The 16,157-nt window shown below is 46.4% G+C and overlaps 1 protein-coding gene across 1 annotated transcript; it reads left to right on the top strand.

The window, feature by feature from the left end:
* Window positions 1-1,312: 1,312 nt before the first annotated feature.
* LOC127541916 (phospholipase A and acyltransferase 3-like) lies at window positions 1,313-13,030 on the top strand. The gene is made up of 5 exons (XM_051967247.1): window positions 1,313-1,705; window positions 2,188-2,256; window positions 7,843-7,945; window positions 8,196-8,464; window positions 9,585-13,030. Exons 1-5 carry the CDS (start codon window positions 1,328-1,330, stop codon window positions 9,684-9,686), a joined length of 921 nt encoding a protein of 306 aa, XP_051823207.1. The 5' UTR covers window positions 1,313-1,327; the 3' UTR covers window positions 9,687-13,030.
* The last annotated feature ends 3,127 nt before the right edge of the window (window positions 13,031-16,157 follow it).

Here is a 16,157-nt window from a genome sequence, read left to right as displayed (position 1 = left end):
TCCTTTGTCTGGAAAATTGGCCCGAGGCTTACTGAGGTGACCTTGCACGTGCCTCGTGCTCCTCTGGCCTGTCCAGCTTGGGGCACCCCCCCACCAAAGCTTCCTGCCAGCACGGCCTTGGGGCCCCCGGGGCCCCTCTCCCCTCCAGGAGGCTGCTGCCCAGCCTCCGCTGTAAGGCCTTGAGAGGCCCCACCAGCTGCGGAGGGAGGCATCTCACGCCACTCGGGAGGAGCCCGGCCCCTCTGCCTTCTGCTGCTCTCCCGAAGCCGGTGTCCAGGGGCCCCCCACCCGGCCTTCTGATCCCTAGATCCTCCCGTTATTAGGCATGGAGACTTCAGGCGGGACCTTTGAGGTCATCCAGTCTAACCCGTTCATTTTACAAATGGAGAGACCAAGGGCCAGGGAAAGGGGGGCATCCGATGTCACACAGGTGGCGAGAGTTTAGCCCCACCCCCGGTTCCAAGTCCAGCATTTTCATCCTGCAAAGATCCCCAGAAGATTTGGGCCGAATCTTGTTCGATGAGATGGATTAGGAGTAAATGTAAAATCTTCCACTTGGGTTCAAGAAATCAACCTTCCAAGTACAAGAAGGGGGAGTTGTAATTAGCCATCCATTTTCTTGAAAAAGATGCAGGGATGTGCTTAAAAGAATTGTACGGATTTAACTTCTGTCAGATGATGAAGGGGGAGGGGAGGGAAGAAAACGTGGAACACCAAGTCTTACAAAAAGGAATGTTGAAAACCATCTTTACATATGTAAAATGCTATTGGAAATAATAAATGAAAAAGACCCAGGGGTCATAGTGGGCTACAAATTCAGAATGTGTCTATAGTTTGGTGGGACAGACCAGCCAAGGAAAACTCGGGCACAGTTGGGCTGCTTTAAGGGAGGGGGGTCAGAGGGGGAATGTCCTCCCTTCTGGGCGGGGCACACGGGAATACTGAATTGGAAGACCTCGAGCTGCAGATTGTCCACCCGAGGCTGAGATGCCTTGGGAGCACCTGACTGAAAGAACAGTTGGGATACAAGATGGCCCACCCAGGCCTTAGAATCAAGTTCAAGTCCTCTTTCAGACACTATTAACCCTGGCCGGGTTATTTAGCCGCTCTGAGCCTCAGTTTCGGCGGAGGGACCCTTTCAAGAAGTAAAAGTGCTGGGGGGAGGGGCGCTGTCAGACGGGGGGCGGGGCGCGGCCAGACCCGGGGGTGGGAGGGTGGTCTGCGCTCCGAGCCCCCTGGCGGCTCTCGAGAAGATGCTTTCCCGCCCGGGAGCAGAAGGGCTGCAGGACAACTCGGGGCGCCGGGCGGGCCGCGTGGGGCCACCGGGATGGGGCTCAGCCCAGAGCACGAACATCACGGGGGCCGCCCCGCTCGGGGCCGATCCCCCCAGCTCCGGGCCCCGGGGCCCCCGGGAAGTTTCCAGCCTCCTAACTTCCCAAGCCCCAAAGCCCCCTGCTGGGCTGGGCGGGGGCTCCCGGGCGCTCCCTCCCGGGGGCTGGGGGGAGATCGGAAAGGCGCCGGGGTCACGGGCCTTCGTTTCGCCGCCAGTTTCGTTTCTCGGCCCGAGCGCAGCCTTGGATCTGGGCGGAGTCACGATGACCTCACTCTCAGCTGTTTGCTGGAGCCTTCTCTGGCCTCCGCTGACTTCCTGCCGGGCCCAGTGCTTCTCGCTGCCGGCAGATCATCAGTCAGGACCCAGAAACAGGTGCGCTGGCCCCGGAGGGCTGTTTGGAGGGGCGCGTGGTGCGAGTGTGAGTGTGTGTGTGCGCGCGCGTGTGTGTAAGTGTATGTGAGTGTGTAAGTGTAAATATGTGTGAGTGTGAGTGTGTGTAAGTGTGTGTGTCAGGGTCCTCTCTGTACCCCCCTGCGGTCCGTCCCCGACGTGGGGCGCCCTCTTCTCCCTGCCTGCTGCCGGGAGGTGCCCCTGACCCGGGAGCCCTTCCTGGGGAACGGGCCAGTCCCGGGCTCCCCGTGGTCCCGAGCGCCCTTTCTCAGTGGTCCATCCGGGTCCCATTTGCTCCCTCTAGATGGGACCAGAAGGGGGAGGGGTGGAAGAGCTGGCCCTCCTTGGCCCCCGGCCGGCCTTGCCAGGCCGAGCCCTGCCCCGATGGCCGGGCGCCCACCCCCTGCCCGTCCCCCGCCCGGGCCTCCTCTTCTTGCTTCCCGGCAGTGCCGTCTCTGTTGCAGGAAGCCCTCAGCTGCCCAGGGGTGCCGTGCGGAGCCCGGGATCCTGCCCTGGAGAGGACAGAGATGCAGGTAGGTGCTTTTGAAGTGTCCGGGGGCACTTCTCGCAGGAGACTTGGGGCAGGGCGGTTGAAGGCGCCCTTTAGGCCCTGGGCCATTGGGAGAGCCAGCCCGGCCCGGCTCTGCTTTGTTTTCGGGCCAGACTCTCCCTGTGGCTCCCAACAAGACACACACTCTGCCTATTATTCAAAGGAAGAATCTAGAATTGGTTTGTGGGTCGGTTGGGAGAACAATGGGGATACACAGAAAGAAACTGGATATAAAGACAATGCTAGCAGGGAAATAGAACTTTCCTTTGGGAGGAACACAGAATGGGCGCTTGGGCGCCGGAACAGGGTCCAGGCTTCACGGGGTTTAGAGAACGCCCGGTCGGGACAGATGCCCTCAGACCAACATCCCCAGGTTTATTTTGGTTCTCCTGGTGACCTTCTTGGGGACCAGAACTTCAGAAACCTTTCAGCTTTCGCTTTTGCTTTTCCTGAGGTGTAAAAGAAAGTTTGTAACTTAAGCTTAGAAAAAAGCTTCATTTTCACAAATACCACACAGGATATGAGAGTTCCAAGTGGCTGAGACTTAGAACAAGTCAGAGGGGGAGGGGTGTCTTGGAGCCCAGGATGTCGGAATTGGGGGTCTTGGAGCCCAGGATGTCAGAATTGGGGGTCTTGGAGCATGGGATGTCAGAATTGGGGGTCTTAGAGCCCAGGATGTCGGAATTGGGGGTCTTGGAGCCCAGGATGTCAGAATTGGGGGTCTTGGAGCCCAGGATGTCGGAATTGGAGGTCTTGGAGCCCGGGATGTCGGAATTGGGGGTCTTGGAGCCCAGGATGTCGGAATTGGGGGTCTTGGAGCCCGGGATGTTGGAATTGGGGGTCTTGGAGCATGGATGTAGGATTTCCATCATACCCCTAGGTCTTCTGCTCTAGAGAAGGGAGGAAGGAGGACTTTCTCCTCTCTCCTCATTTTCTGTTGTGCAAGGGTGAGGTTAATGGCCAATGACAGAAGCAAAGAGCAGATGCTTTATAATGGGTGGGTTCTCTAGAGATAAGACGGCCACGCAGCCGTGGCCACAGCCAGAATGGTGGGGGTGGGCTGGACTTGGCTCACATGGGGGGAATTCGAGGGAAACAAGTCTGCTCAAACAGAAAGTACTTTGACTTAAGCCTATGTCCCCTGTAGAGAACACCAGGAAGCTAGAGACTTCGGTAACTGGGATGTTCCCCTCCTCCTTAATTGCAGGTCACAACAGTGCCCCTGATAAACCTTTCCTGAGAAAGGGATGAGAATTTAAGCCACTATTAGTTGGGATACCTTGCTAAAGCTTAGTAGAATTCGTTTGTCTTCCTGTTGTGGATTAGTTTATACTCTATGAGTTATTAGTTTATACCCCGTATGAGTTACATAGCTGAGGGAATATTTTTGGACTAAGGGAAGGAGAGAAAGATGCCAGTTGAGAGTTTGGGTCACTTTCTGGGCAGTGTCAGGAATTGGGCAAGCGCTGCATCATGGCCCAGAAGAGAGCGGAGGGCCTAAGATGAACCTTGCTCCCTTTCCAATTTGGCTTGGTGCTGATCAGGCTGACCTTTGGCTTCTTTCTCCATGGTTTCCACGGAGACCTTCCAGGCCTGTGCTTGCATTACCATGGCAGTAAGGGAAGGGCGGTAGCCTGAGTCAGAGACAAGATAGAACCAAAAAAGTCACCTTCTGAATCACAAGGCTTTTGCGCCATCTCCCTGCATTAGCATCCCCTACAGGACGGAGGTCATAGAAGAACGCCGGGGGTCAGAGCACAGAGCTCTGGTTTTCGGCTCCAAGGGAGCTGCCCCAAACTGGGAGCCAATGGCACATGACTGTATTAGCTTTACTCTCCCCAAATGGGTTGATTTAAATTACAGCTTCTCTAAAGGGGGAAAACCCTCCAACCCTTTGAGTTTCATAACTGCCCATGTCTACACCGTCTTTCAACTTCTGGAATGGTCAGATACAGGTTTCCCAGAAAGTTGGAAGTCATAAGAGTAGAGAAGTGGAGCGAGACCTTGCCTCGTTAACATTCCAAAGTCAATGAAACAGTGTTTTTCTGGAAGCCTGGAACAGCCACATTTTCCACTTTAATTTACCTTAATTGGATGCTCAAGAAATGCATCATCAGTCAGACAACAAGCATTTATCATGTACTTATTATGTACACTGTGCCACAGGGGGAACAAAGGCAGGCAAAACCAGAGTCTCTGACCTCGAGGAGCTGGCAGTCAAATGGGGGAGACAGAGTGCAAACAGCTTTGTTCCCACGGGGCGGGATGAAGGGGAAATAATTATGAAGGGAAGCCTCTCCTTGCATTGTTCTGGGTAATTCAATTTTCTGGATAACTGATTAGTCAGAAACCATTTCTTGGTGTCACCTCCAATTGTTGAAACCTATTAGAGATAGCACAGTGAGGGACGGGGTTAGGAGAAGGCCTCTGACCTCTGTACCAACTCTGTACCAAACCCAAGTCACATCTTGCCCAGGCCTGTTTCCTCACCTCTTAAGTTGAAGGGTTGGACCCGGTGGCCTCTGAGGCTCCTCCAGGTGGAAGCTGCTCAGAGGAAGCTAGGATGCTTAACACTGACCAGGATAACTCACATTTACCTAGTGTTTTGTGATTACAGAACTTTAAAAAACTCAAAGATAGCTGCCATATTGCTTTTTCTCCTTCCTCTTCTTCTTTTTCTCTTTCTTCCTCTTCTTTTTCTTCTTCTCCTTCTCCTCCTGAGCTGCCTCCAACTGGGAGGACCTGGGTACATGGCTTCCACTGTTATCGGTTTTACTTTCCCCACATGGGTTGAGTTAAACTCCAGCTTCTTCTCCCCCTCCTTTTCTTCCCTTCCTCCTCCTCTCTGTATTTTAATGTCTTTATTTCTTGGACAGATGGTGAATGCCCTTTCTATCTTCATCACTTTGGACTCATAGTTTTGCAATGCATCAGTAAGAATTTAGTTTTTTAAAGTTGTTGTTTTTTTAGTATTGTTATCATTGTACAAATTCTTTTTCCTGCTTCTGTTCATTTTGCTCTACATCAATACCTTGAAATTTTCCCAATTTCCTCTGCAACTGTCCATTTTAATTTTATTTTAAAAAATTAATATTTAGATTATACATTTATAACCTATTACCTTCTGTCTTGGGGAGGGGGGAGGTAAGGGAATGAGGGAGAAAAATTTTGGAACTCAAAATCTTACTAAAATGTATATTGAAAGTTATCTTTACATCTAATTGGAAAAATAAAATCATATTGAGGAAAAATTCGTTATTTATTTATTTTACATATTCTTTTTTTTTTTTTTAATTTTAAGTTTCGGTTTCCTTTCTATCCATTGCTCCCCTTATCAGTGAGAAGACAAACAATATGCTATCAATTATACATGTGAAATAATACAAAACATATTTCCATATCAGCCATGTTGCAAAAAAAAAAAGGATTTTTCCCCTCCCTCCCTCCACCCCCTCCCCCAGATGACAAGTAGTCCTATACATGTTGAATAGGTTACAGTATATCCTAGATACAATATATGTGTGCAGAACCGAACAGTTTTCTTGTTGCCCAGGGAGAATTGGATTCAGAAGGTAGAAATAACCCGGGAAGAAAAACAAAAATGCAAAGTTTACATTCATTTCCTAGTGTTCTTTCTTTAGGTGTAGCTGCTTCTGTCCATCCTTGATCAATTGAAACTGAATTAGCTCTTTATCGAAGAGATCCACTTCCATCAGAATACATCCTCATACAGTATTGTTGTTGAGGTACATAATGATCTCCTGGTTCTGCTCATTTCACTTAGCATAAAGCATTTCTCCTATGATGAGAGGTAGATTTGATTTTTTCTTCTGAAAACTTGCCTATTTATATTCTTTGATCATTTATCAATTTGGGAATGATTCTTATTTTTTTATATAAATATCACTCCCAAAAAATCGGAACAGAAACGAGTGCAAGGGATAATGTTGTAAAAAAATTACCCCGGCATGGATTCTGTCAATATAAAGTAATTATTAAATAAAAATTAAAAAAAAATATCACTCCCCAGTGTTGAAGAAAAATTAGACTTTTATTAGAGAAACTTGCTATACAATTTTTTGATGACCTTATTGCTTAGGATACCTTTTATCAAAATGTAATTTTCCCTGATTATCTTTTAATTAGTCTGGTTTTGCTTTTACTTTTTCTGAGTTCATCATTGCTACACCTGTCTTTTTTACTACAACCAAAGCATAATAAATTCTGCTCCAATCCTTTATTTTAACTCTGTGTGTGTCTTCTGTTCTTTTGTTCAGTGAATTTTTGTCCTTTATACCTTTTAAAGAGATTTTTTTTTTTTTTTTTTTTTTTTTTTTTTTTTTTTTTTGCTGAGGCAATTGGGGTTAAGTGACTTGCCCAGGGTCACAAAGCTAGGAAGTGTTAAATGTCTGAGATCCAGATTTGAACTCAGATCATCTTGACTTCAGAGCTGGTGCTCTACCCACTGCACCATCTAGCTGCCCGAGATTTTTCTTCAGTGAATTTCTGTGTGTGTGTGTGTTTTACCAAGTTCTTACTAATGTACTTTTCATAATTTTCTTGCATCACTCTTATTTTTCCCCCCATTTTTTTCCTATGAAATCTCTTTTTTAAACTCCTTCAGGAATTCTTGCTGGCCTTGGGTCCAATTAGTATTTTTTTTGAGATTTTGTTTTTAAGCTGTTTTCATATTTTTATCTTCTTTTAAGTTTATATCTTGAACTTCCCTTCCCCTATAGTAAATTTTTTGTGCTCAAGTTCTTTTTTGTTATTGTTCTTTGCTCATTTTTTCAGCCTATATTTTTTCCACTTTGAACTTTATGTTAAAGTTGGATTTTGTTTATCTGGGAATAAAGGGACATTGTATCAGACTTTAGGGTTTTTTGTGCCACTGTTTTCAGAGTTAGTTCTGAGGGGGTCTGCAAGCTTTTGGTGCTTCCAAGGTAGAGCTATCATGAGAGAGTGTAGTGACTGTGCTCCTAGTCTTTTCTGGTCTTTACCCCGTTCCCCTGCAGTCACAAGTACTAGCGCTCCTCTTACCCTGGAACTATGACTAGGGCCTTTGCGTTTTTGTGACCAATCACAAGCATTCTTCTCTGTCTTGGAATTGCAATCTGGAATTGATCATGGGCATCAGAGTTGCCAATCAGTGCCAGCTTTGCCCAGTGTACTATAAAGTCTTTCTGTCTAATTTTCTGAACCCCTCTTGCTGTCTCTAGGCTCATGAAACAGCTACCTCCAACACCCACTGCTGGTGCTCCTGCTCACTCCACTGTCACAGATCTTCCATGTTGTCTTGGGCTGGACCTCTGACCTTTTATTGGTTGTTACTATAAAATTTGATTTGAGACATTATTTAAACTTGTTTGGAAGGGAATATTGAGAGCTGTATCCTGGCTCTGCCAACTTGGTTCTCAATCTGTCATATCTCTTCTAAGCCTTCTCTTCTATGGGATCAACATCCCCAGTTCCTTCAAGGGCCTGTTCCAAATCCTTTGGAACATACTCTCTCATCTTTCTCCATTTTCAAATGCAGCTTCTAACCTGGCCTTGGTTTGTGATTTTGTAGCCAGAGCCCAAACCTGGAGACCTGATTGAGATTTTCCGATGGGGCTACCGTCATTGGGCTGTCTATGTGGGGGATGGCTATGTCGTCCACCTAGCGCCTCCAAGTAAGAAGCGCCCCTGCTGTGTGAAGTTGTAAATGTTGGGGAGGGGGCAGACTCTGGAAGGTTAGCTGTTCAGTTGATAAAGCTACTTGGGGGGACCCCGAGTTTGATTTTGGGGATAGCTAGATCATCCCACAACTGGCCCCTTTGGGACAATGCTATCAGAGCGATGGGACTAGAAGGACCATGGGTTCTAAATCGAGGGGAGGACATCCCTGGGGGTGCCTTTGTTACTCTCTTTTTTTGTCTGAAGGTGAATATGCTGGGGCTGGTGCATCCAGCATCATGTCGGCCCTGACGGACAAAGCCACGGTCAAAAAGGAGTTGCTCAGAGTAGTGGTCGGGATGGACAGGTACCGGGTGAACAACAAACACGATAACAGGTACCCACCACTGCCCCCCAGCAAGATTGTCCAGAGGGCCTTGCAGGAGGTGGGGAAGGATGTCCTCTACAGACTGACCAGTGAGAACTGTGAGCACTTTGTGAATGAACTGAGATATGGAATCTCTCGCAGTGACCAGGTACGTCCAGCCCTCTCCCACTCCACGGTGGTTTAAGTGGGAAAGACCCCCGTGGGATGTCCCTAGTTAGAACTGGGAGCCCAGAGCCTGGAGGGTGGTGTGCCTTCCCTTAAGCGAGGCCTTCTTAACTTCAAGATTAGCTTTTCTTAGGACCCTGTGCTTATTCCTTATAACGGAAAGGCTGCCTTTAAAACTCTGGGAGTTCCTTTGAATGAAACAAGTGTAGTCCATCACTGAGCATTTATGAAGCACTTGCTGTATATCAGGCAGTGTTAAAAGTGTTAAAAGAAAGGCAAAAACAAGGTCCCCTGCCTCATGAAGCTCACAATACCGAGGAGAAAAAATGTAAATAAATTGATATAGACAAAATATATTCGCAGTAGATAATTGGCAGTTCGAGTAGGGAAGCTGGCAGCTGGGGGAGAGGAAGGCTGGGAAAAGACTCTGGCAGAAGGTGGTACTGCAGCACTCTCTAGGGCCACATCCCCTCCATTCTAGTCTCTATATGCACGTTTCCATCATCTGCCCTGGCTTTCCCCTTGTCTGTGACGCTTAACCTACCAGAATTGACATGTGGATTCCAGCCAAAGGGTAGCAAGTCATGAATTCCCTAATTTTCTTTGTTGGATTTATTACCCTGAATATAATGCTGGTGGATGAGAGGTCCCCTGTGTTGTACAGGTCCTTGAGAACCTTCAAAGGCTATTGATTTTCATCATCCTTGCTTGTCATGCCATTTACAAAAATAACTGCAAAAAACTGGTCTATTTTTTTTTTTAGTTGCGTTTAATTTTTTTTTGGGAGGGAGCAACATTGCTAATGTAGAAATGTTTTCTCGAATTTGATATATATATTTATATAACTGATATCATATTGCTTGGCTTCTTGATTGGTGGGGAGGGACTGAAGGGAAGGAGAGAACTCCTTTACAGCCCCTCTTCTGGTTTAGCCGTTCCCCTCCTCCTTCTCTGGAGGACTGAAATGTGCCTGGCAGTTACCGATTCTTTACTTTCACCAAGGGAGCCAAGAACCAAATCCAAGCTTGCCAGAGAGAAATATTTGGTGGGAAAGGAGGGGAGCAGGCTTCCCTCGTGACCTCGGTCTTCCTCTCTGTTCACAGGTCAGAGATGCCCTCACTTTCACCGGAATAGCCAGTTTAACTCTTGCCAGCCTCGGCCTCTTTAGCTACATAGTGTCAAGAAACAAACGGCAAAACCAATAAGCCAGCCGCCCCAAATTAGGTGCTCCCCAAGTTAGGGCCGCTTAGCTACACATTGTGCAATGTGGTTTTCAGTGCCTTACCAGTTTTGATAAAGTAAAAATGGTTTTATTATTATTAAAAAAAAAAAAAAAAGATCCACTGGGAAATGACCCAGGAAGAGTTTGCACCAAGCTCTCCTCTCCCTTCTGTTTTAGAGTGAAAACAGAATTCTCCTCCTTAGATTTTTCCTAGTTCCTCAGTCGCCATACGTGGAAGAAAAGATCAATATCTGGTCCAACACGTACCCCATCCTCCTTAATCACAGGATTTGGAGCTGGACGGGCCCTTAATGATAGATTGTGTTGTTATGATTTATCCAAGAATTCACAGCAGGAGAGCTGATTTCATTGAGGGTCTCTTGATAGTAAATCCAGTGCCTTTTCACAATTCCCAGCTATTCTCCTGATAGTAAATCCAGTGCCTTTTCACAATTCCCAGCTATTCTCCTGATAGTAAATCCAGTGCCTTTTCACAATTCCCAGCTATTCTCCTGATAGTAAATCCAGTGCCTTTTCACAATTCCCAGCTATTCTCCTGATAGTAAATCCAGTGCCTTTTCACAATTCCCAGCTATTCTCCTGATAGTAAATCCAGTGCCTTTTCACAATTCCCAGCTACCTCTTGGTGTGCTAGGAGACAGCACAATGACATTATTATCTTTCTTGCTATGAGAACCAGAATCCTCTGCTTCCCACAGCAATTTTTGGAACAAGCCAGCCCCCACAAAGAAACACATCACATCCAAATGCTCGTCATACCAAACAATCTGTGAAAAGTACCAAAAAATAGTGGTAAATCTGGCTTGATGGAATTACTTTAGTGGGGAAAGGTAGGAAGAAAATGTCAATCGTTCTGTTTTTCAGCAGCCCAAAGGGGAGCTTGAGACAAGACCCTTCTCGATAGTGTCTGAAAGTCTGTTCCATTCACAACCATTGGTCATAGACAGTGTAACAGCTCCCCATAGTCTCCCTATGGCTAGTTACTGAGGGAAGATGCCTCCTGAAGACCCTCGTGGCGGGGTGTGCCAGTCTCTCTGTCCACCGCCCAGTCCCCCTTCAATTCTCCAGTGGCCTTTGGGCTCAGGACAGGGGATTTCAGTGGGACCACACTCAGCCAGAAAAGCTGGAAAAGACTCTTTTTTCACTGCCATGGATTTTGAGGGGTTTCAGGGAAGGATGCCATTATGTCCGAGAGCCAATATGGCTGAAATCCATCAGGAGAGATTGACTGCTTTAAGTACAACACGTGGACTTTGGCAATTGTCCTCTGTCTCCCTTCCCCAAAGTGTAAAGCTATAGGTAATATTGGTTTTGGAAGTTCTCACCCTCTTTGTCTCAGATTCTGCCCAGGTAGTCTGCCACCAGAGAGCTGAGAAAATGGGGCACGGTGTAGGCAAGTGTGGGTGGTGCTCCCAGGCAGGGAGGAAGGGAGCGGGGAGTAGGGATTGCTTCTGGGGAAGGCTGGAGCTGAGCAGAGGGCAGCTGGTAGAGAGATGCTGAAGAACAGGTCTGGGGGAGAAAGGAGACATCGCTTTATAAATGTGGTATTATTGGAGGGGTTTTTAGAAATTGATCACCCACCATTTATTAAATCATTAGGCCCCCATGGTGCTAAATGCTGGAGATTTATCCTGGGCCTGTAAGTCAAGCGTCTAAAGACAAAAGTGAAAAGGTCCCTGACCTCGCAGCTATGATCACTGATTCTGCCAGTGGAGGAGGGAACTCTTCCAGCGCACATTTTGGCTGGTTTGTGGCTCCTCTTCAGTGGTAGTTTGGGGGTCACTCCAGGCACCGAATGGTGACAGAGAGGGGGACTGATGTGCCCATGATCTAGCGAGCAAGTGTCTGGGGCAGAACTTGAACCCAAGACTCCCTAACTCCATAACTATCTTCTGCCCTTTGCTTTGGCCATTATTATTTGAGGAAAATGTACGCTGGTTTGGAGGACACATCAGGCAGAAGTCTGTCCTTAATGGAAGCACCCTCTCTGGGCAGTCCTGTGCTCCTGTTTCTTCCCTTACGGTTCTGGGATTAACCCATAAGAGGTGAGGAAGGTTTTCTAGGACTGTCGTTCATGAGTTTACTACTGATTTTCAGGCAGAATTAATTACCTTTAAAAATGGTATTTAAAGGGGGTAGAGTAAGAAATTTGGTTTCATTTCCCCCCTCCAGTCTCCCAAACCAGACCCCACTCCCTCCATACACAGGGTACCTGGGGAGAGTGGGTTCAAGCAGTCTATCAGTAAACATTTAACAAGCGGCTCTTATGTGCCAGGCACTGTGCTAAATGCTGGGGATCCAAAGAAAGGCAAAAGATATAAGTTTCTTCTCTTGAAGAGCTCGAAGTTTAATGAGGAAGACAAACATGATGTGTACAGGATTAACTGGAAATAACCAACATTGGGAAGGTCCCAGTGGGACCTTGAAGCCAGAGAAGCAGAGACGAGAAGGGGGAGCATTCTGGGTCGAGATTCAGACTTAGAGATTGAGGGGATGAGGGAGGGAACATATGGTCCAACCCAGCTTGTGGTTCCTGGGAGTCCTGCTCCCCAGTCCTAGAGTACTCCTGACCACCCCAGGTCAGCAACTGGAGAGGGAGTATATGGACCCAGGCTACAGCTGATTCTTCTCTCTGTCCCAGAAGTGGTGGGCATTCTCTGTGGAATATCTTTCCATATCCTTCCACAGGTGCTTCCCCTGCTGTTGGCCAGTACTTTGGGTTACCTAGGCAGCAGGAAGGAGGGAGGGAAGAAGAGGAAGAGAAAGTCTCCCCATGCTGGAAATATCACAAACACTTTTAAACTGAAGTTACCCACTGCAGGACAGCTACAGAGAAACCAAGTAAACATTAAAAGATACTAAGTGGAAGAAACTTTAAAGCATTTTTTCAACACAAATAATGCTTTGTACCACTAAATGAATAAATTCCCTTCTCTAGACAGCTCAGCCATCTGAGGGAACAGTGACCAGGAGAGATCAAATAACAATAAGGAACAATAAGGAGCAGAGAGAAAGAAAAAATTAGGGGGGAAGGAGCTGCAAAAAGAAATGGTTTTCTTTTTAAGTGTCTAATTGAGGGTTTTGAAAAATTGAGAATGTTATGATTTTTTTCTTTTGGTGCAACATGAAAAATGTTTAAAAGGATTGCATATATTTAACCTATATCATTGTTTGCTGTCTTAGAGATGGGGGGAGTAAGGGGCAGAGGGAGAAAAATTTAGAATATAGAATTTTGCATTAGTATATGTTGAAAACTATATATACATGTATTTGGAAAAAATAAAATACCATTGAAAAAAAGAAAAATTTGAGAATCTTTTTTTGAGATAAATGTAATCCTGATCCCTAAACCTGGTGGAGATAAAACAGGGAAAGAAAACTAGAAGTAATTATTGATGGAATTTTAGCTGTTGCCCTAGTCCAATATCCTGACTCTAGAAAAGAACCTTCTGCTTTGCATATGTAGCTACTATATCCCGACATTCTCTCTCTTGAATAAAAACAATTTTTTCCATGCATTTCCTATATAAAATATATCTAATCAGATTGCCCAATTTCCCTGCTTTGCCCAATTCTCTTCTTTTTTACTCTTCCTTTTGTATATAATTCCTTCAGTTACTCTGTTGGGATGCTTGTCTCCCTTAAGGAGGGGGCCTACAGCACATCACCCCTTCCCCAAGTAAATACCCAAATAAATGCTCATGCTTGATTCGAGATAATTTGAGCCTGAATTCTTTCAGAGATGATACTTTGGTATATCCCAACAGTTATCATTAACAATATTAAACAAAATACTATCAAATGAATTACAATTGATACAAGAAATAATTTATTCCTTATGATCAAGTGGGATTTATACCCAAGACGCATGAATGGTTCAACATTAGGAAAACAATCAACCTAATTAATTATAATGAAAATCAATGTATTTCAAATCCACAATCATCTGAATAGATGCAGTAAAAGCTTCTAATGGAGTACAATTCTCCTTTATGATAAAAAGCAAAACCCAAACCCCACCTCTACAAGAGATAGTCATAGAAAAAAGTAAATATCATATGCAATGAGGAAATCCTAGGACCTTTTCCAATAAATACAAAAGTGAAGCAAAAAATGTCTATTGTGTCCAAAATCTGTGGAAATGATGAAAAGAAATATGGAGTAAAGGGGAATAGCAGGTCCATCTCTGAAATTGTATTATAAAGCACTAGTCATCAAATCATTGGGTATTGGTATTTGGACACGACCCTCTTCGATGCTCAGGTTCCAGCTGCAGTGTCTGCTCTTGAGGAACTTACAACCTAATGATGGGCTGGGATAGGCACTCTCTAAGCTCCTGTTCCTGATTGGCCTCCAGGACATGATGTTAGGAAGGAAGAAAGAAGGAAAAGAAGGAGGGAAGAAGGAAAAGAGGGAGGGAAGAGAGGAAGGAAGGAAAGGAGGAAGGAAGGAAAGGAGGAAGGAAGGAAGGGAGGGAAGAAGGAAGTACATGATATGACATTGAGGCGGTAATGCCATAACATGCATCTAAACTGGATTTGAGGAAGGGAGGACTGTGCAAGGTTACCAGCCTCCCTTTCTCCTTCAGAATCATCTGACTCCAGTGGCCAGACATAGATCAGGATGATTCAAGTTGACCCTGGATGCAGTGGGAGACGGAGGCCACTTTAAACTAAGGTCTTTAACAGGTCTCAGTTTGACTGAGGCAAAGCCCAATCAATGATTAATGTTCTCTTTTACCTAGTTTAAAACAAATGGATCATAGAGAAGGATCAAATGATGTATAAATAAAGTAATCTCAGATACACGAAGCAGAGTGAATATAAAAAACAAACAAACAAACAAACAAAAAAAAAAAACTGTTGTTTGGCCAGAAATACAGAGGATCTTCCCATCCCAGATTGATTCCTTTTTAATTTTAATTCATTGCACCAGTCCAATGGATAAATTTGATTAAAGGAAACCAAGATGAGAAGGGAAACAGAAGGAATTTAAGATGTGATAAATCGAATTCCAAGACATTCTCTTGGTCAAAACTTCTGAAACTGTGGGTCCTCCCCAGATGGGGTCAAGTAACTGAACGTAGGGGTGGCAAAAATGTGGGAACACTGAGAAGTTTCTGAATGCAACGATGGAAAATGAATTCAAAATCAAATGTGTAGGAATGAATCCAGGCTGTCTCTGACAGGGCTTGCCCCGATTGCATAGAACAGCTTCACTGCAGCCTTGGTGCTCACACCTCGCACTACACATGCCCAGATCGATGCACACGATGCCAATGAATGAATTGCATTTTTTTAACTGTATTTACAAAGTTTTCTGCTATTACAAAAACATAATAGTTTCATTACAGGAAATAAAAACTTTTAATATTTTATTATCCTCATTCCTCAGCATTCCTCAGATTAGTATATCAGTGGATTGTATTGTGTTAGAGTGTTTACGTTAATAAAAGGTAAAATCAGATTATACCAATTCTTTGGTTTAAAATAAATTTCTCTCTGATTTATTATCAGTAAATGTTTGATTTGTGTATCTTTTATATACCTATAGCCTAGGGTCCCATCACGTAAAACCTACTCGGGCCAGAAGGGGTCGCCAGTGGGAAAAGTTTAAGAGGCCCTGGGATGGAGAGCCCATGGGTGCCGCCTTCTGGGCCAGCAGAAGAGCCTGAAGACTTGGACTGGCACTGCCGCAGAGCGCAGGGGCCCCTTCCCGGGCCTCGTATCCACTGCGCAAGTCTTTTGGTACTTTTCCACTGACGTCATTCCTGGCACCCCCGTGGTGGGGTAGAGGGGCCGGAGCTCGGCTCCACCCACGTTTACAGAGAAGTTTCTTTCGGTTCTAGGCCTGAAAACGACAGCTCTGGGCGTGGGCGGGGGTAGTGGGAAAGAGTAAGAAAGGAATGGGAAAGGGAGGGAAAAGACGGGGGAGGGAAAGGGGGGGGGGGGCGCTGCAGGCGGCTGCGCAGCCGCAGTGAGGCTTTTGAAGCTAGGGGGAGGAGCGCAAGGCCTGCAGCTGACTTAAAGGGCCACGCACACGCCATGGCCCGGTGAGAATGATCCTCACCTAGTCCGATCCCGCTTCTTACAGATCGGGAAACTGAGGTTCCAGGTCCCCTTCCACAGAGCTTGGCTCTGTCTCCCATCGCTCTAGGGGTCGGAGGCAGCAGGCTGACCGCAGAAATCAGGCGTCCCTGGGGGCCACGGTGGGCTGGGAGAGGCGGGAGCCCGAGGGCTTTTTCTCTCTGCCTCGGGGCCGCCCAGTCTCTGACTGCCGCTCCTTTGCCCCGGGCCGTGCCCCAGGCTCTCACCCCCACCTTCCTCTTCCTCGGGTTCATTTTCAGGACTCAGCTCCAGGCCCAGAGCGCTGGACCCCAGCCTCGGACCCTTCGAGCTCTATGATCCCGGGCAAGCCGCAGGGCTCTGCCTGC

This window comes from Antechinus flavipes, chromosome 6 (genome assembly GCF_016432865.1).
Source record: "Antechinus flavipes isolate AdamAnt ecotype Samford, QLD, Australia chromosome 6, AdamAnt_v2, whole genome shotgun sequence".
Taxonomy (NCBI): Eukaryota; Metazoa; Chordata; class Mammalia; order Dasyuromorphia; family Dasyuridae; genus Antechinus; species Antechinus flavipes.
This window is presented reverse-complemented; position numbering and strand designations above follow the sequence as displayed.

Bases quoted from the DNA above. Each gene is read 5' to 3' on its own strand.
- LOC127541916 (XM_051967247.1), top strand. From the start codon at position 1,328: ATGGGGCTCAGCCCAGAGCACGAACATCACGGGGGCCGCCCCGCTCGG. The intron at 1,706-2,187 runs GTGCGCTGGCCC...TCTCTGTTGCAG, and splicing joins CAGTCAGGACCCAGAAACAG to GAAGCCCTCAGCTGCCCAGG. The intron at 7,946-8,195 runs GTAAGAAGCGCC...TTTTGTCTGAAG, and splicing joins CGTCCACCTAGCGCCTCCAA to GTGAATATGCTGGGGCTGGT.